The 20,371-nt window shown below is 35.3% G+C and overlaps 1 protein-coding gene across 1 annotated transcript in view; it reads left to right on the top strand.

Annotated features, from left to right (window-relative positions):
• Nucleotides 1-20,371, top strand: part of NDUFAF2 (NADH:ubiquinone oxidoreductase complex assembly factor 2) — a 56,394-nt gene that overhangs the window by 18,728 nt on the left and 17,295 nt on the right. The window contains exon 2 of the mRNA XM_057389650.1: nucleotides 16,203-16,292. Within this exon, the coding sequence (XP_057245633.1) occupies nucleotides 16,203-16,292 (90 nt within the window). The remainder of the gene's footprint in view (nucleotides 1-16,202; nucleotides 16,293-20,371) is intronic.

Here is a 20,371-nt window from a genome sequence, read left to right as displayed (position 1 = left end):
ATTGTCACTATTTAATACTTTTGAAGTGTTAGTATTTTAAAATTATTATGTTATCYTGAAGTCATATTTAATAGAAGTCCTCACAATGGCTAGCACAATCGAAACAGTTTGTAGGAGTTAATTTCTAGGCATGAGTAGRTACTCTGCATGAATAAATGGCTCTTGAACTCTTGAAGCTCTTCAAGACTCTTGAACTGGCATTGGCATGACRGGGTTCTGATGCATTTTGTAAGTGATCGAGTGGGGATGCAGAGACTGTGAGGTGTTTCTGTGACATCCTGAGCAATTTCTATGCAGTAAGGTTCAAGAATGTGTTGGTTCTGGATTTAAACCTGTAAGTATATATGTCTGCCTTTTTTATCTGGTTGGACTAGATGAACTTACTTCAACTGCCTCAACTAAACGGGGGAGAAAAGAGGGTTCTAGAATGAAGATTGAGCTATCAAAAAAAATTTATGGTCATTGCTGATTAGGAAAAGATACAGCATAAGGAAGTTGGCCAAAAATATAGAAAGTGACTTAGAGTCAACTCAAAAGAAAAGATGTTATTGGATGCATCTGAAGACTTATTTAAATGTGATGAGTAAAAAAATGGCTGAAGATGAATGAGGAGTGAAACACTGTATTTAATTCTGTGTAGAGAAAACAAACCTGCAACTTGTTATGAAATGGAAGACAGAATGCAAAATGTATTTCACAAGGACACTAGAATTAATACTCGTTGGAATATTTTTATATTTTTACAGTATGATAAAGACATAACAAATAGTATGTCTGCATTTGACAAACAACAAAATAATGGACYAAAAGGAAGGTAATTGGTAGTTTGTTCAGTGTCCTATTAATAAATGTTTAGATAGTATACCTAATAGATGTTTCATAGGTAGTAAAGAAAATAAAATTGAAAAAAAATTGTTAGAAGACAACTTGCCTGATSAATATATAGGATATGATATTGGATCAGTCTGATCGCTACTACCCTGTATCATAGACAGGACTTCCACTGTTTGCCTTCAGAAAAGAAGGTGGATCTCCTATGCTTGCCTCTTTTGTTCTTCCCAAGGTGTAGAAAGTCTTGAATGAATCCGTACAAGGAAGTCCACACTCCTGTTTTCCATTTTCAGTGCTCTCCTTTCCGTAATTTCTACTAGGRCAGTATTCTGAAACTGCTATTTGTGATAGACATTACAGGATAAATTAAATTTAGAGTGTCTTTAACMTCTCTTTCTGCATTGCTGACTGCTAAGTTCTTTAAGACTCATGCCCTCCAGGGAGGGATGTTTGTGAAGAGGAGATGCAATGTCTGAGGAAACAACTGTGAAACAGTTTTTAGTTGTTGATAGTTGGTTAGTCAGGGGCTTCCCCTCTGTCAAGGGAAAATATGCAAATAGCAGAAAGCTGTTTGAGCTGATCTTTGAATAAGTGAAAGAATTACTATGAAACTTGTGCTATTTTTAATAGTGACGAGGAATGCAGTTATAAATATTTATGAGCATGGAAGACTAGTATTTGATGGCAGATACCTAAAAATTGTTTAGTGATTATCTTTTTCCCTTTACATCAAGCTTTATGGAACTCATAATTGTGTACATAGCCTACTTTCTAAATTCTTTTTGTTGGTTATCTCATTGATGGAAAATATTTGAAAATTACACTTAATGTGTAGAATAAGAGAAAAATGATAATATGTGCTTGATTATGCATTAATTTGTGTGGCATCACTCCACATGAGGCTTTCAAGGGTATCATAAATAGCAATACTGGAGATGACTGAGTAACGTGATTATTCTTACAGTTTTGCTAATGTGTTAAGGTCTGCTACATAAACATTTCTGGAAACATGCACACAAATTTCTGTGAGAAATGTTTTATAAGAGGCCAGATATTAACTACGTTTCTTTTGAAATATAGACCTTGTTTATATTGGGAGTGATGCAATGTTATTATAGATGCCATTACCTAAACAATGCTTATAGTATTCTAGAARTGAATCAGGTTTTGCCCTGGGGGATAAACTGACATTTCCATTCACATTTTAATTTTTCTGGGACTTTACTGGGTTAATATGACAATTTTTCTCTAGGGATCCATCAGCTGATGGAAGTACTGTGATTCTGTTTCCTTCTCCTCGGTGGTAAAACCTGTAATGTAYCTTTTTTCCACTCTTGCTGTTGTCCAAATGCTTTTCTACAGGGCTTTCCTGAGAGCATTTAGGTGCAAGGTTATGGCACTGGACAATGGGCCACTGTTGCAGAGTTCTCTGTGTATGACACCCCTGCTTCCTTGTCAAAGTGCCATAAACTGTGGAGGCCATGTAGAACATAGGAGAGTTCGTGTTCCCAGAGTGGGTATGTATTTCATGTTTATGGTAAATCAGCTGTCAGTCCTCCAAATAAGACAGTTTTAACCACTGCAAGTGTCTGCTTTGGAAACTATTGGAAAACTATTTATTGTTGGCTTTACGAGAGCTGGTTAAACTTCACGTCAATTTTCAACTAGATTTTTTAAAAGTTTTTTTTTAATGGAATGATTACATTACATAGTGACTGTCTTGCTACAGAATACTTTGGAGGAGAAAGTAATGTTCCTTTTGCTTTTCTGTGGTTGCTCACTTTTGCCTGCGTCAGATATTAGCAACTATGATGCTGTATTTTAAAAATCAGGTTTCTAAGGTGGTAGCACTCCCAGCCTTTTTAAGAAGTCTTGCCATTTGCAAACTTTTCCAGTTGTCTTAGGAAGAAGGTGAGAAAAAGGAAATCTTCATGAACTTCTATCCATGTGTGCAGAGAAGGTGTTATCAAATTAAAAGCAAAGCTTTCAATGTGGGAGGAAAGTAATGCAATCTGCAGGTGATATACCTTAATCCCAACAAAGTTCTAATTTTTGCTTATTTGAAGTACTTTTCAAGTACCTTGCCAAAATGTAAGTTTAGTGTCGTTCTAGGTTCATTTGACTTGTAATTGATACATTAATGACTTTCAAGACTATACTGGAAGGAAAAAAGAAATCACATTTCTTCAGTGGTTTTACAGTGCAGAAGATGGCATTGGGGAACTACAGAGAACTTACTAGGTTTTATAGGATCACAGTTGTTGGATTTGTACTTCTGTGAGTTTTCTTTTATGCACCTTTGTTTTGCTTATTAACACTGTTTTCAGTTTTTATTTACTTTCCTAAATTTTCAGTTCTGGTTGGATGCCTAGAGGTTAACAAGCCCAACTCCACACATAAATTGGAAAATCATGCACTTTAATGTATTTGATGTAAATTTAATCAGCTCCTTTTGGAAGTGCTTCAACACGCTGCACTTTATCAAAGTGTCATGGCCTAGAACTGGAAGATAGTAATAAAATAGAAGTAATTGTTTTTGAGAAATGATGGTGAAGTTTTTAAATAATGCAAAATAAAATTAACCCTTAAAGAGGCCAATGATTATRCGATTAATACAATTAGAAAGGATTCTTGGTTCTTGTATTTTGCAGTTATTACATCAAATTCTTATTAGTAGTACTCCCAATATTTTAGGAAATAGAACCAGATTGTCTTGTTAAGCCTACCTTCTTTTCTGGCAAGCTCCACAGATAAAAATAACTGTATAGTATTCAAGAATCTGTTATAATGAAAGTTGTTATAATACATTCAGTAATTACCACTCTTATTGCCTACCCTAGCAGAATTTGTAGGTAAAACTTGTGATTGGAAACCATGTGTAACGGAACATGTACTTCACTATATAAAATTACTCAGATTAGAGGAGAGACTGGTGTGTGTCTTTGYTTTGCTGTTAAATCTAATAAATATGTAACAATGTAAAAGGGAAATAAAGTCTCAAGTTTATTTGATCTGATTATTTGATATTGTAATTCAATGAAACTAAACCAGGATTCTGTTGAAACAACGTTTTCAGCAAGGTTGAGGGGTTTTTTTGTCATGCTGAGCAGAGAACACTCTAAGAATAGCAAATTTATAAGGGTCAGTTTAATAATTGTAGGAAGCCCAGTAAATTTCTTCTGAGTGACATGCCACTGACCTGCCTGTTTGCCAGAGCATAAAATTTCACCTAACTAGTGAAAGTCCTTGTCCAGCTGCATACCAGCATTCTTTTCTTGGGTCGTTTTTGGAGACTAACCTGTTTTTTGACACAGACAAGTACTTGCATATTTATTGTTTTTATATCAGTGAGTTACACTTTAGTGTAAGAAACCAGTTAGGGAAACTGTATAGGTTAGTTTTGAGGGTTTGGAATTATGATCTACTCTCAGGTCATTCCAGTTCACATAAACCAGAGTGCAGGGCAGGTAACTGAGGGAGGTGGCAGGGAATGACTCAACTCAGGAAATGATGTAGTGATAAAAGAAATAGAAATGATTAAGTGATAAAACCTTAGTACATTGAAATTTTGTCGCAGCACAGTTACTCTGTAGCTCACTTTTAGGTTTCTTTCCTCATTCTGGTAATTAAGTCAGAGTTTGGTGTATACAAAAAAAAAGATGGTTATTTGAATTTTCTGTAAACTGGAAGACAGTTTTGTGTTTTAGAATGTGGTATTTATACTGAAACATCCAGAATAGTATCATTCTTTTCAGCAATGGTGAAGTGCAGTTCAGTAAACCTCTCACGCACCCCACCACAATATTTATCCCCARAGAGAAGAAAACAAATAGAAAGTTAGTTATTTCTTAACTACATGAATAGAAAAATCATCATCATTAGTGAATTTCTCTGTGTGATTTTTTCTTGCCTCCTTTCTGTGTAATAAACAGATTATTTAGTTTGCTTGCAAACTGGCTAACTGGCATTGTTTTATATATATCATGTCAATGTCTACGGAAGAGAGAAACAAATGTTTCACTAAAACAAAATATTTGAACTACTATAATAWACTTGGTATGCTGTGTGTGCCTTCTAAGCTAGAAACTGTAATTGAATGAGAAACTGTTTCATTGTATTCAAAAAGCAATAACCTGTTCAAAACTCTACTGAAGTTTTGATTTTTGTGATTTATGCATCTGTTTTTATTTTCCATCAGCATTTAATGTAAGTTGAGATTTAGAAGAAAACTGTGTCTATGAACCATTTTGGCAGCATAGGAAATTCTTTAAGTTCTATTACAATTAATTTCTGGGGATTTATAACTGCAAAATATTGTGAAATGAGTAGTGAGTTCAAATAACTGATTTGAGAGTATTTGGAGGGGTTTGAAGTCCTTTCTATTTCCTGCTAAAAAGAAAATAAAATGGAATCTAATTTTTTAATCTAAAATAAAAAAAGAAACAAGTAATTTTCTGTGGGTTATTTTTAACCCTTTCAATGGCAGAGTTGAGGTAATGAGGGGGAAAATTACTCGTCTCAATCTGGCAGGCACTATATCTGGTCTGGCTCTATTTTACTGCTGCTCAAATTCTAACATGAGAAAATTGCAGAAATTTACAATTCAAAGTGCGTTACATCAGGGAGAAATCCACAGATTGTTTTGACACTCAGTTAGAAATTCAGCATGAAGATGGACGTCTCATGAAATTTGCAGCTGCTGATTGAATTTACATTTCCATAAAGGCCATGAACAGTAGCAGCCTGCAGGGGAAGTGGGGGGAAAAATGACAAAACTTGTGAGGCTAGCATTTTTTCTTCAGCCTTATAGTAATAAATTACTTGTAATAAGGCCCTATACTGACCACGATTAAAGAGAAATATAGGCAGCCAGAAGGGAAAGATTTTTCAGTTTAACTGATTTGAATTAAAAATGAATAATAAAAAAAATAATATATATATATATATATATATATATATATATATATATATATATACATTTAGTCATCTGTACAGTATGTAAAATGCAACTGTAAATTGGAAGTGTCTTTAGACTGAAAAAGACTTTTGCTGATAATTACAGAAGGTTTATCATACATGTAAATTGATTTTATAATAAATGTCCCAGGATAGAAAATAAATGGTATTGAAATATATTAAAATTGGTCATCTTTATTAGGGTTGAAAATCTCATCGGTGGCATCTCCCTCTCATTCATACACATACACAGGTAGAAGAAAATGTGTAAGATCTGAATTTACTTYGCTGATTAACAAGTTACATGTTAAATGTTAATGTTTATGTCATGTTAAATGTTGGTCATTTTACAAAAACAAATATTCATTCACGTCAAACAATTTCATGTCATCAAAACAATTAGTAAGAAATGCCATTGAGACAAATGCTATAATAGAATTGAACAAATGTATCTTTTTGGTCACGAGATTTTGTGTATTCCCGTCTCTGTTTTTTGGGGAGAAAGCAGGCAGGAGAGAGAAAAGGTTAAATATTTCTGAGTGTCTTCTTTTTTATAGAAGCAGTAAAGGAGTATCATTGTTGTCAATCTGTTGACAACTTTGTCTCAAAGTTCCTGTGCATCTAAAGACTATGGAGAAGTTCAGTGTTTGGATGTTTTCTTTAGTCTTGGTGTCAGAAATTTCTTCCTGCAGCTTTCAATGCAACACAAGGCAGCTACACCCACCAAGCTGTGTCCAGAAGCCTTTTCCTCATAGTTTGTAGTCTGCACTGGTTCCATCCTTTGCTGCAGTTAAGGTCAACAAATACAAGTTTTAAGGTCWGTAAACATCCAAGTGTTGCAGAAACTAAAAGCGGGGATCTCCATAGCCAAAAACTGCAGAGTTGTAATTTAGTATGGTGAGACACAAGTCAGTTGGTTTTGATATCAGTAGGTWTTTTTATTGTATGGAGATATTGAAGAATGAAATAAAGACATGGGGATCACATATTCTTAGCTGCTCACACCAGAAAGGAATGAATTAGAATACTGAAGAAATTAATCAAGCAACTTCACAATAAAGAAAATCTCTATGAATGTCTGTATTTCTGAGAGCTTGCATTTTACAGATTAAATTGGTTAACTGTAATATAGTAACTATTTTAGTTTTACTACCAGTAGGTTTAGGAACCTAYTAGTCTTCTATCTACGAAGAAATGAAATTATTTGGTTATAGAGTTTGTAAGTATCACAGCTTGTATTTTCAGTGGTTGTAAACTCTGTGTATCAAGCAGTTGTATTACAATTATTACAAGCTTATGAATTCTAAAGGTCTCCCTACAAAAGTGGTCTTTTCTTTCACTGGCATCAGGATAAATGCTTTCACATAGAAATTTTTGTATGTACTCACAGACAACTGTTACAATAGTTGCACCTGTTGCTTTGGTGCATTAGGTTGTAGTGACAGCAAAATACTTTAAAGTCAAAGTACACCCAAATAGGTATTTAAGTACTTGATGATGATGTGAAAGCACGTAGACCTCAGTTTTTTCTGTGTAATCTAAAATTTAGTTAAGCTGGAACTCTGGAACTAGAACAGGGAAAACTGTTAAGTGTAGACTCTATGTTGCKTTTGGTGTATGCATTTGCTCTTTTTAACTTGAAAAGTGACCATAGAAACTGAGAGTTGAGTAGAAAAATAAAATAGTGGGTTGACTCAGGTGTAAAAAGCTTTGAATTACAGGCAGTCCTTGTTCCCAGCTGTTGCACTTCCAAGTCTATTTCTGCTCAAATTAGCTTTGAAAGTAGATCGCATATCACTGTAGTTCCTTGGTTGTATAAAGGTTTTTTTTTTTCGTTTCTTCTCCACCTATAGCACTCTGAGCTGACCAAAATCAGCTGAATTATGGGATCAGTGTTRGTGAAAAGTACCTTAACTAATAAATGCATGCACACAGGCCAGCTTAAATAAACTTTTGAAGAGAGCTCTGAAAGTAACCTAACAGTGTAAAGGGTAATCACAAAAAAGTCTGTTGAATGGTAAATGATTTTACATTGCTAATATTAACTAAATTCTTGTGCTAATATGTTTTGTTTAACATTGTTTAGAAAAGTACGAATTACATTTGAAATACTTGTTTATCTTAGAACTCTAACCAAATAAAGGAAACATTTTTTGTTTCCTTAGAAATGAAAGATGCCATTTCACAAATTTCAGATATGAAACTCTACAGAAGTCCATACTAACCTGAATAACAATGAAACTGAAGTTCCTAGAAGCACTAGTATAACATTCATTTGATCTTTTTTAAAATCATTATTCATTATGCCTGCAACTTATTTCCTATTTTTACTTCAATGCATTTTAATTAATTTTAAATATTATGTTAAATAACATATATAATACATATATAATACATATATAAAAATGTGTGCAAAAGCACACTAGAAATTTATTGTAACTATAAACACAAAAGTAAAGAAAAATACAACTGGAAAACATAAGAAATCCTATTGTAGTCATATGTCAAGTTCAATTTAATGAGTCAGAAATGTTTAGAAACTTGTTTCAAAATTGGTTTGCACCCTTTTTGAGATATCTAAGTATCTCCCTTTGAGCCCTCACATTTTTAAGCAAATTAGGAAATGAGTGAAATCATGGGGAGATTTCTTTTGGCCTATTAACTGCCTAACAACTTCTTTTTAAAGACTCTTAAAGTTGAAATGCTATTTTAATAATTAATCTAAATTGCCAGGGATCAGGCATGCCCCCTGTTGTTTTAGAACTGAGATGACAGTTTTGATTTCAAGAGGTATAGTCCTATCATGTTATAGATAGAGAGTTGTCTTTAAGCCCTCAAGTAATATTTTCTTTTTCTTTCTCATAGTGGAATTCATGGTTTCCTTGTGGAGTAAAGTGTTCTAGTTCAGTTAATTTCTCTCAGTGAACGATTAAACATTCAAGTTGGAAAAAAGTTATAACATACATTTTTAGAACTCACTGCTGCARTATTTATCTGCTACATAATATTTCTATTTTGAAGCACTGGGACTTTCTGTGGCAGCAYTTTGAGCTATAAGTTCAATGTGTCATGACTTTCACAGGTCAAGTAATGTTCGTTTGTCTCAGTACCAATTTTTATTCCACCTCAAATGAATTCCTTAGGATTAAAGCTCAGTCCAAGCAGTCAAGTGGAAACTTCAGTATTGTTTAATAAAAACCATGAATATAATATCTAGGTGCAGAAGATGGTTGCCAGATCCCAGGCCTATGGTTGCATTCTCGGTTGGGCAGCAGATCCCCTGTGTGCACTGGTGCTGTGGGGTCGTGTCATTTGTCGTGTTGATGTCTGTACCATGACAGCCCTTTAAGTTGCTATTTTCTGAGGTGTGAGGGAGAAGTTGCCACTTCACCTGGTTGTGTCCACCCTGCAGGACTTAGTTATTTATGAATTGCAAAACTTCCTGTTAGACCCAGGTCCATGATGAAATGGAAAATTCTTTTTTGRCGCCCTGTCAGACTCTACTGTTCTATATATTTATTACAATCTTTGTGAAGTATTTAATTTCCTTGAGCTTTTGGTGTCTCTCTTGACTGTAGCAGGCTGCACTTAGCAGACATCCCTATAAACTCTTTCTTGTTCAGGTTCTTGCTGGAGTCACTCATCCTGTTATATTGAGATTGCATCCTCTTTTTTCAAGGAAGAACTCCTTCTCTCTGCCAAGATGCCCCTGACCTTGCCTAGGAGGTTCTCAGACTGTCAGAATCCCACAGGTGGTGCTCTGGGAAGTGAAGTTTTGGCCCTGTTCTCTAATTTTTGCACACACACACACACACACACACCCACACTCACCTCTGTTCTGCAAGCACAGTTTTTTCCTTGCATTTTCCCACCAGTATTTCTTACTTTCTTCCTCAAGCCCTATTTAAACCCATGAAGAGTAACATTTCCCCTGCTAGATGACCCAAGAGGTTTTTTTGAACTAAACACCAACATTCAGCATGTCTCCTTGATTTTTGCAGATGGTGCAGGAGGTCCTTCTTGTTCTACCCAGATTTTTAACACCATCAACTTCAGAGCCATGTTGACATGTATRAAGGGTAACCACATTCCCCTTTTTGCTGTGTCTGAAATTCTAGGATCTCTGTTCAGTCATACCTTGCATAGATGTCAGCTTTGCAAGAGTATAGTATTTTGTATATTTACTTTGTATAGTAATTATGTAGGTGTGAATAAGCAACTTACCTACAACAGGAGTATATTTGTTGTGTTCTTTTGATATGTATTCATCTCAGTTTTTCATCTGAGTATGTATTTGTGAGACTTCTGTTAGCAAAAGGACAACATGGGATTATACACAGATGCACACACCTTATGTTCTTAAAATGTGCAGTCTCGCAGTACAAGTGCATCTTCAAAGGCTAATTTTGTAATTTGTGTGATAAAATGAGTGGCATATAAATTGTAGAATAAAGAATAGCATTTAAGATTGTTTAAATGTTTGTAGGATATGCATATATGTGAAGTAATAATASATCTCCAGGACTTCAGTAACTCTTCTTCAGAAGAATAGTTTCACTATTAGATTGACTRTGGCTGAAATAGATGAGTGTTCTTCCCTAACCTCTACAATGAAAAGCAAACACAGTAAAATAGAGGTACCAGTATTCTTTAAACCTTCAAGTACACTACAGTATTAGCTGTGTTTGTGTTCAGATCTTGTGTAAGACTGTATACAGASCCTGTATAAGACTTTGCAAACTTCCCACCTGTAATCCTGTTGTAAAATTCATTAAAATGTACTAACCCCCAAAAATAGCATTAGTACTCTGAGAATGTATGTGCAGCTACTTGTAATAATTCAGTTTATTCTGGAAAAAAATTGAGATGGTAAGTGAGCTTTTGCAAATTATTTGTAATTGAAATATAATGAATCTTCCAAACCAGTCCCCAACACTGCTATGTTGGATCATACTGCAGAATGGATGTTTTTCATGGCTGTAGCTTTCTTTTCATTCTATTTACAATTCATACCCTTGCTGTCATTTACCCGTTTCTCTTCACTGTATGACTGCTTTTTTATTTCTCTTCCTGCATTATGTTCTTATTTATAAGAGTACAAGTTATTGTGCACTTTCTATCTACTTGCTAAATTCTCTTTATGCATGGTAAGTTCCCATTTTGAGCCATTTTTCATACATTCACAGAATAAATTCAGCACTTCATTCTTGGATTTATTCACATTTTGACAGTAATTGGTAGAAAAGTCTGTCTTGAATTTGAGAGACCAAAAGAAACCAAAAGAACCATTGGGAGAAAGCTTCTCTATAACAGACCACTGAGTTCCCATCAGCTTTCCAAGGAACTGTCATTTGTACTGGTATCGTTTGCACTTTTGTTCCCGAAAGAATGTAATGTTGCATAATTCTAGTAGACTTGCTGTAGGCTCATTTACAAAACAGTGGTTCTTTGTAAACACATCGTATGTGCTGGGTCTCACAGATGAGGAGGAAGACATAAGGCCTTCCAGTGAGCCCAGAGCAGGAACTAGTGGTGATGCATCCTGCTGCCAGATTAAGAGAGCCCAGCGATAACAGTGGATATTTAGCAGAGGCATTTTGTCTGTCCATTGAAGGAAAATGTTTCTCAAACAAATGTTATTTAATTTAACTGCCATAGTTTAAGTTACAGCAGGTTTTCAAAACATGAGATTTATGTGAACATATATAAACTCCATGGGCACTGATCCCAGAGGAAATTAGTGACTGTCAGCTGGCAGTTCTTTTGGGAAATGAAAAGGGACTGTGATGCTTGTAATGCATGTGAGTCTCTTTTCTTTGACAGTACATGTTCCCAAAAATGGAAGCAATTGCCCTGGCTTCAAACCTTCAGTAGAAGTCTGAAGAAACATGTCTTCCTTTGAAAAGAAAATAGTACTTGCAGACAATTCTGGAAAGCCAGATGTATTGATGTTAAGATGTAAATATAAATGGCGAAATTGAAACACGATTTTTGGCCATGTGTGCCTGGTATTTACAGCTTTTTTTGGCTTGTGGAGTCAGCACTTAACAAGTTTAATATTGCTTGATACTGCATTGCTKTAAAACTGGGAATCACTGATCATGGTTCATTTGAGGTAAATGGAAATCAAAACCATAAAACATCTGTGGCCTTACTTGCTGCTCTTAAAAGTTGAAATGAGTTTCTGTTGTGATTTTATAAAGCATTTTAGATTATTTCAAGTGTATTAATTACTGTAGAAAATATAGCTACATCTKTGAGTGATAGATGTTAGGTACAAATACTTCTTTGTATTTTAGAATATTGTATTGATTTATTGTATGAATGAATATAATGAACTGTTGGAAGTTATTAATTTGTCACKAAGCAAAAGGTAATTAGCTTAATATAAATCTACTTTTGGAAAAAATAATTATTTTGAAAAAAAAAAAATTCAAAATATTTATGTATTTCCTAAGGTGAAGATAATTACTGCAGAAACACTGGAATTCTGACCATGAGGTAACATGAAGATAGCCATCAGTRAACAGACTCCCTCAACTAAAAATCTATGCAAAGGAAAGATAGAGGCTTTCACAAAATAATGTTCAACTTTAAAATGGTTGTTTATTCACCTCCTTCACAACAGTTTTCCCTTCTTAAGTGGAGATGAAACCTTTTGATCTTTTTTTCTGACARTGATGGCCTGCTCCTGCAGCCTGTAGATAAGTAATCTACATTTGTTACCTCTAGAGAAGTAGTTCCGCCTTTTCTTTGAAGAACTTCCCATAGCTCAGCTGCTTTGGTAATTTAAGTACTGCTTCACGTTTAGCAAAAACTAGAGTTTCTYTGTTGGTTACCAAACAGGAAAGAAATGGGTGACCTGCTCCATGAGTGTTTTAAGATACTGATGAAAAAAGTTTTAGAAACCTTTATTTTGAGTTGGAGAAGTTTATGTTGTGTTGCTAACAATGAAATAATAGGGTTTTAGTAAATGAGGGACAATATAATCTTTTCTAAGTACAGAGCATTTCAGTAAAAAGGTATGCTTTAAAAAAGCTACTTTCATCAAGAAGTTTGCAGCACTGCTGTGCAACTGCAGTTTAGGGCATTTGCCTTAAATTGACAAAGGCTGCATGTTCAGTCTGTACATTTAAAGAAAAAAATCTTAGCAGAATGCTTCTTCCCTGGACTCTTGCCATGCAGGCATTACAAATCAGCAAGCCAACAGAGTCCTGGTCCTGAGTTCTCATGAACATCTCATATTCATTCAGTTTGAATGGGAATTGTTACCATAGTAGTGTGTGAGGGGAACACACTTCCATCTACTGAATGCAAAATGTGCTGATATTTTAGAGCTGGCAGGGGCTCTTGTTCAGGTATTTCAGTTCAGGTACCAGAAACATCCAGTTCCCTATTGCTGGTCCTGTTTCTTTCTCACTGATTATGTGTGCCATAGTTTGTTCTGGCTATACACATTACACGAACTTGTTTGAAGCTTAATAGGAAGACTTTTTCAAGTAACAGTTTTGTAAACAGTGCAAAATCAATGTAGGACTGCTGAAGATCTTAGAACAGCCGGTATACATTTTTAAAAAAAAAAAAAAAATGATATCAGAATAGTAGTGACTTAGTTATAGAGCAACACATTTTTAAGATTCATTATTTGTTTTCATCTGGAAGGTTCTTCAATGGCTTTTTCTAAATGTAATATATGTATATCATATTTATTGACTGCAGTGGGAACAACTAGGATATTTTTCCCATGGAGGGACTCTTCCTTAGAAGTTASTGAAAAACTAAAATACTGATTTTATTATGTCTGTGCATATTGACTGTTGACYATGGGTTTTGTTGTGAAAATATAACCTAGTTTCTAGGCTTCTTAGTCTATAGATAAGGCTGTAGAAAATTAGAAATGAATTAACTATTTCATTGACTACCCTTTATGTTTTGCTGAGTGTTTCCTTTGCTGGCTTTGACTACACCCTTCTTATGCCAGCAGGAAGCTGAACACTTTTGGTTTTGAACTTTTATACAAATTCACTTCAGTCGTAACACATTGGTTTTCAGATAGACTGGGACCAAAAGGCTTAGAGAATAGTAAGAAAGCGCATAAATGTAACATATGTAAATACTGTATCACTTCCTGAAAAATCTGTCAATTACTTATGCTTCTTGGCCGTTTTATCTGCTTGAAACTYCTACAAAGCTGCCAATCTTGGGTACTTCGGTATTTTGTGTAAGTGATGTTGTACCTGGTATGCTGTATGAATATTCTGTACATCTGGTAAATTCTTTCTAAGTGACCTGTTTTTTGTTTTAAGACTTATGGCTTGTTATTCTTCGGTTATAGTGTATTATGTATATAATCCCAATGTGAACCATTAATGGTTCTTCAGTGTTTCCAACATCCAGTGGTCACATGAAAATAGGTTAATTTTAAAGTCAAAACTCTTCCTGTGGTTTTTAATAGCTTCATGTGTGTGCTCTTAAAATTGAAGTTTCTTGCATGGCTGTAGCAAACTCCTCAGTATTTATTTGAAAATGTGGGAGTGAATTAATATGAAGCAAAACAGTCAATAAAGTCTATCTTTAGTATGAAAAAATACTTCCCTAAAAAAGGAAAGTATTTTAATTACATCTAAAGAAGCCTGAGTATGATCTTCACTACAAAAGCCTATGTAAATTATTTGTCAGTGGTGGTCTGCCAAAAAAAAACCTAGGGGACAAAGCAAATCAGACAGTTGAAGTTCATTAATGTCATGTGTGCATCACAAATGCAAAGAGGCTTAAAAGCTACCAGCAGTAGTCAACATATTTGAGAAATAATTTCTGAGTTTGGCTCCACAGTGTGATTTGACCATGGGATCTGGAGAATGAGTTTTTTATGTGAGTTTTATGAAAACTTGCAGCAGAATAAGAACTGGAATATTTTGAAATAATGTCAGTCACAAGTTGTGGTGGCAGATAGAAAAAACACTTCCTCGTTACTCTTTCTTATGGCAGTTTATTCTGATGGCATAATACTCAAATTGTGTTCAGCTTTTTAAAAGGTTCTTTAACAGTGTCAGAATAGTCAGAACAGCTAGGTGTTCTAACAATAAAATCTAATAACTCTCCAACATTGGAGTGTTTTTTTCTGAGACTTGTATAGGATCAGCCCTACTTAGTTACCTCTTCAGCTTTTCTGGAAATCTTCTGTGTGGAAAAAAAATAATTCTGTAGTTTTGTTTTGCTTTGTACATTAACAGTTTAAGAAATTAAGTTATCCATGGTATTGTTGGAAAAAAATATATTAAAGCGAGGTAAAAAACATAATTTCATCAGCATATAGGAATTGTACACTTCYAAAATAAGTATCAATCATATAATTTTCAACACTGATAAAAAATATCTAATTTTTAAGATGAAGGCATGCTACACAATATGCTTTGCCTGATGGCATTTCTTGAAAGAATAAAAATGTTACATTGCTTAAAAAATAAAATACAAAGCTGAAGAAGATACTTAGAAAAGGAATTTCAGATTCTATACAGGTTCTTATTTTACAGTATTAGATACTTAATAATGAAAAAAGTATGTTTAGCTACTAACAGTTCCAAATCTCACCTGGTATCAGTTTTAAAACAACTTCAGCTGCAATACTTGTTGAAAGCATACTGAAAGAATGAACTGCATTAATCACTTCATTATGAAATAAAGTTTTATGCAGATATATTTYGTGTTACCAGAAAATGTCAAATTTCTCCATATCATCACCCCAAGAAGAGAAAGGTAGAAAGAGGCTAGGGAATATTGTTAGATTTTACACTGTGAGGGATGGGAACCTTGCATATATTTCCAGTGCCTGCTAATTTTGAAAGCAAATTGAAATTCTGCTTCTCTATACAGTAGCATAATATCTGACAGTCAATCTCCTGTGTACTAGCTTACTGTTTGAACTCTTTAATTCTCCTTCTTTGGCAGTAGTAGAATCAGAATGTGTGATGTAGATTCAGATTCCACATGCTGGCTCCCCTTTCAATATGCTGAATGTTCCATATCAGATTGSTACCTACTGGTTTCTGGTTTTTAACAAAATATTTAGTTTATAGGCAGTTGTGAAAAATCTCACAAGCGTGAGGCAGTTGCTGCTGGTTGGAGATGATGTGCCCTGACTGCTTTGCAAATCTAGTGAGCTTTGAGTGCTGKTTTTTGTCATTAACAATGCAAGTCAGCTGTAGAACATGGAAGCTTTTCTTGAAGTTATTGAACTATAACAAATTGACATCTAGATGGTAATAATTTTCTCARTATTTTCATCTTCCATTTTCATCCTGTATATATAATTGCACTCATGTGAATAAATACAGATCTTTCAAAACAATAAGCTGATCAGCAATTATAAATTTATGGAAATAYATAACTACTTCTTTTCTTTTTTTCTTCTATAGGGCAGGTTATACCAGAAAGAAGATTTGTAGAAGCAGTAAATCGTGAAGCATATCAGTATCAAATTGGTGACTTTCCAGCAGAATGGGAAGGTAAATCCCAAATACTTTGGTTTTATTTCAAGATTATTTTGTCATTGTATGTAGACTCTGTTATTTTAATGGAAAGCCTGACTGTGTGGACAGTTTGTTATTTTTCATTTTAAGTAAGACAGGCTTTTATTTAACTGCATAACAATTATGAATTCGTAAAGTAACTCTTTAAAAAATAGGATAAATTTTTTTTAGGAAGTCGGTAGTTAATAAAAGTAAAGCCTATGTAGACATGAGTTATTCCTATTAAATGTGAAAATACTTGTGCCTGTGGGGGATCTGACTGAATAACCAGCATGTAAYGTATTAAATAACACAGAACTTCCTTACTATTCCTTCACTGCAGTGTTACTATGCCAGTCAGTTGAGTTATTGGTGGCACAGTGTTTCAAGGAAGTTAGAACATTGCCTTAGGATTAGCTCTTGGAGGAAGAGAGAAATGAGAGAGGGAGTATATGTTGGTCTTTGAGGTTGGTAAGTGCTTGAGCCAATTTAAATGTGACTTAAAATCCAGAACTCTGAATCATAAGCAAGAAACCCCTGAAAGAGTACATAGAGGCTACCCATCACTCAACATGTTTTTTGTAGAGAAAAATGCCTAGGCATCACCCAGAAGTTGGTAGGTTTAAAGCAAACAGATTTTAAGCAATATGTATTTAAGCTCTGTAATTCCTCATTATTGAATATCCTGCTTGCTGGAAGTTTGCATGAGTTCAAAATGATTAAATGAAAGTATTGGTGGGAGAAAAATTGTTCTTACACTGACATTACTATGGTTTAATTTGTCAATGAGCTGTAAATGAATGGAGTCTAGAACATGTTTTGAGGAAATGTCTCAGTATACTAGCTTTACCTCATTCTCTTTCCTTTATGCTCGATGTCCTTCTCTGAGGGAGAATGTTCTGAGCAAAGAGAAAACTCCAGGCCCATTATATCCCTTCATGGAGCCAGTAGAGAAATAGAAAATGTTCTCGTCTTGTGTTGTCATGACACTAACTCCTAGGATTTTTGCTGTGATCAGCTGAGGCTAATATTTGACAGTGTGGTGCCTGGGAGGGTGCAGCTTTTTGAGAGGTTTCATGTGACAAGACAGGGACCTAGAAGTGAAATATGTACCCTCATGGGCATATGTACCTGCCTAAAAAGGTGCAGCTGCCAGACCTGAGGTACACTTTTCAAATCAAGGCATATGTTCACGTTTGTTTTAGAGAAGAAATRACTAACTGGTCAGTCCAGTTTTTATGACCTATGTTTACAGTTTTATTCCTTAACTTCCTCATCTTTGTGACTGTGAGAGGGGTTTTTTTGTGATTTTGTTAGCCAATACAAAGAATTCACAGAGAAACAGAAAATTTGCAGTGTGCAGATTGGGTGATAACCTTTTCCTGTTAAGTACTGTCCTGGTTTTGGCCAAGGACAGGGTTAATTTTATGCGATAACTAGGAGGASGTATAGCTGAGGGGGTGTGGCCAGATGTTATAGCATACCCCCTCAGGTCTTTGCTGGGAGCAGGGGAACAGACTCTGGCTTCTGAGAAAAAGGGTGTGGCTTCTGTCTGGGGAAAAAGTATCGTGATCATCTCATGTCATCTTCAGTGAGCATTTTGCATGTAAATCACCCTCTTTTGAATACTTTTGTTATTAGCATTGTTGCTGTTACTGTATGTTTCCTTATCTTATTACTGTTTCCAGTAAATTGTTCTTCTCTCAGCCCATGATCTTTGCCTTTTGTGCCTCCCATCCTCCTCCCTGGCCACCCTCGGTGAGGAAGGGTGGAAGAGAAGGGGAGAGGGAGGGAGCGAGTGGCAGTGTGGTTTGGGGAGCCCTTATGGGGGAAGTTAATTGGCAAGTGCCATTCCAAAAGCACAACAGTACTATATTTCTCTTGAAAGAAGCTATACATAAATGCTTTTCCCCCCGTGCATTCCTTCAGCAGAATGTGTGTGTTGTGTGTGCTTCTGAGAGGTAAAGATGGAAATTCCAGAAAAAAGGCTAACCTGTACTTTTTTTGTCCATTGCCAATCTAACATTTGCAAACTGTTTTGTGGACATAGATCTCAAATAAGCCAAAACTAGTACTTCTGCTGTGGGTGTAGTGGCTGTTCAAAGCCAAAATATGTTGCTACATATTGGGGTGTGAGTTTGGGATGCAGGATGTTCTGAATTTCAATTCATCACTACTTCATTTTTGCCTTCTGTAAAAAGAAAAATTCTCAATGACTTAAAAAGGAGAAATAATGGAAAGTGTAGAAAGGTCAATAATACTGTAGAAGCCAGTTATCTGAGTAAAAATAGTTTTAATTTAAGATTTTTGGATGCTCTGCTGAAAGGCTCATTACATTTCTGTCCCAGTTTTTTCCTCTTTAAGATTTGTCTAGAATTTTTCCCAGGCTCACAGGACCTGTGCTGAACTTTCACTCTGTGTCTTCTGTCCCGACTCTTGAAAATTTCCCCGTATATTCTTTCTGTGGGTGTTCACATAATGTGTGCTGTTGTGGATCCTGATCATACCAGCAAATAGCCTGAGACTTGCAGGAGTTCTAATACTTTCTGTTTCCTCTGGTCAGTAAAAGATGATATGATGTTAGAAGGTTGTTTAATATTTCTTACTTTGTTTTCTCCTTGCTCTGCTGGGCACAAGGTTACATCTCCAAGGGCCTCCTMTCCAACCCCTGTGTATGTCCTTTGACATCCATGGCCTCTGCTTAAGTTTTGGCTGGCTCTCCTTCCTATCCCTCTCAGGCTTTTCACCTTAAGGACTGTGCTGAAGAGTTTGTTGCCTTATCTCCTCTCCTTCTCTTGGGATCTGTGAAGAGCTGCTTTTATCTGTGCTGTCTTTGTTCTGCCAGGACTCATTTTTCTTTTTCACTTGTGGACAATTCTTCATGGCCACCGCATTTAAAAGCAGTCATCCCAGCACCCTTTCACTCTCTTTGTTATCCTATACGACTGTATGACTGTCTCTATGACTAGAAAAAGAAACCCCTTGTGACCGAAATTAATAAAAGTACCATCCTTGGAAATACTTACAGGCATGATTTGTCTAAGAACTTTCACAAAACCTGGGACAAAGGATAGTGTCCCAGGAAAGGGAACAGGCTGCAGTGAAATTTTAAGAGTCCAAGTTAAATCTCGTTCTATACCTAAGACGTTCAACTTGGACAGCTGGTAACCTAAGGAACTGATTCTGGTCCTGTGTTTTATCGAGTTTTAAACATGTTATAAGGTAAAGAAGACCGASTAGAGAGCTATAAAGCATCATCCAGATCACAGACTCAATCTGTGCAAGTTGTTTCTTTGACTCTGGAGAGGGTGTTTGTGTACTGGTCCTGGGAGCTTACTGAATACAGGGCCAAGGGTTTACTCCTGAAGGACTTGTCTGGAAATTTTCTCCTAAAGATGTTAGTTTTAAGTACTCTGTGGGGTTAAATTATTTACGTTCTCAGACCTGTGCATTTTACAAAAGTTCTGAAATGCCCACCAAGGCTTTTGTAAAACTTAAACAGAATCCCATGTATTATCCTCAGTGTTAGCTCTTTATACACATAAAATACAGGTAATTTTAACTTTAAAAATCCAAAAGTGTATTTCCTCTTCTACTGTAATTTTGAATTTAGAATGCAATCCATATGTATAATACAAATATTGCCTGTTTTTGTTTAGGTGAAGTCTCTTATATTTTACTTCAAAGTCAGAATGCCTACTTTTCCCTAGGTAGTATGGATGCATACAACAGATAACATTTCTGTACTTTAGTCCTGAACGTTCATCTACTGAAGAATGTCTAATTTACCTCTTCAGCACATGTCAATAGTGCTCATGAGGGGACATCTGTAATTTTACATACAAGAGAGATTCAGGAGATTGCATACTTCATGCAGCATTTTATTGCCATCTACTCCTAATCTCTCTTTTTTCTTACTTGGTAACATTTAGTGATTAATTTGAGTCTTTATTTGCGTGTTCACTTTTGTGGTCATTGCAGTGTGTTGTCTGCCAGTAGGAATCCGAAAGTTCAATGAAAATTTTTTGCGTACTAATAAGAATGCAAATGAATGCTGATGAAAGAATGTCTCAAGG

Source organism: Malurus melanocephalus, unplaced genomic scaffold (genome assembly GCF_030028575.1).
Source record: "Malurus melanocephalus ecotype Western Australia unplaced genomic scaffold, MMel_1.1 scaffold_18, whole genome shotgun sequence".
In the NCBI taxonomy this organism is placed as follows: Eukaryota; Metazoa; Chordata; class Aves; order Passeriformes; family Maluridae; genus Malurus; species Malurus melanocephalus.
The sequence above is the reverse complement of the archived record's forward strand: the minus strand, read 5'-3'. Positions and strand labels throughout refer to the sequence as shown.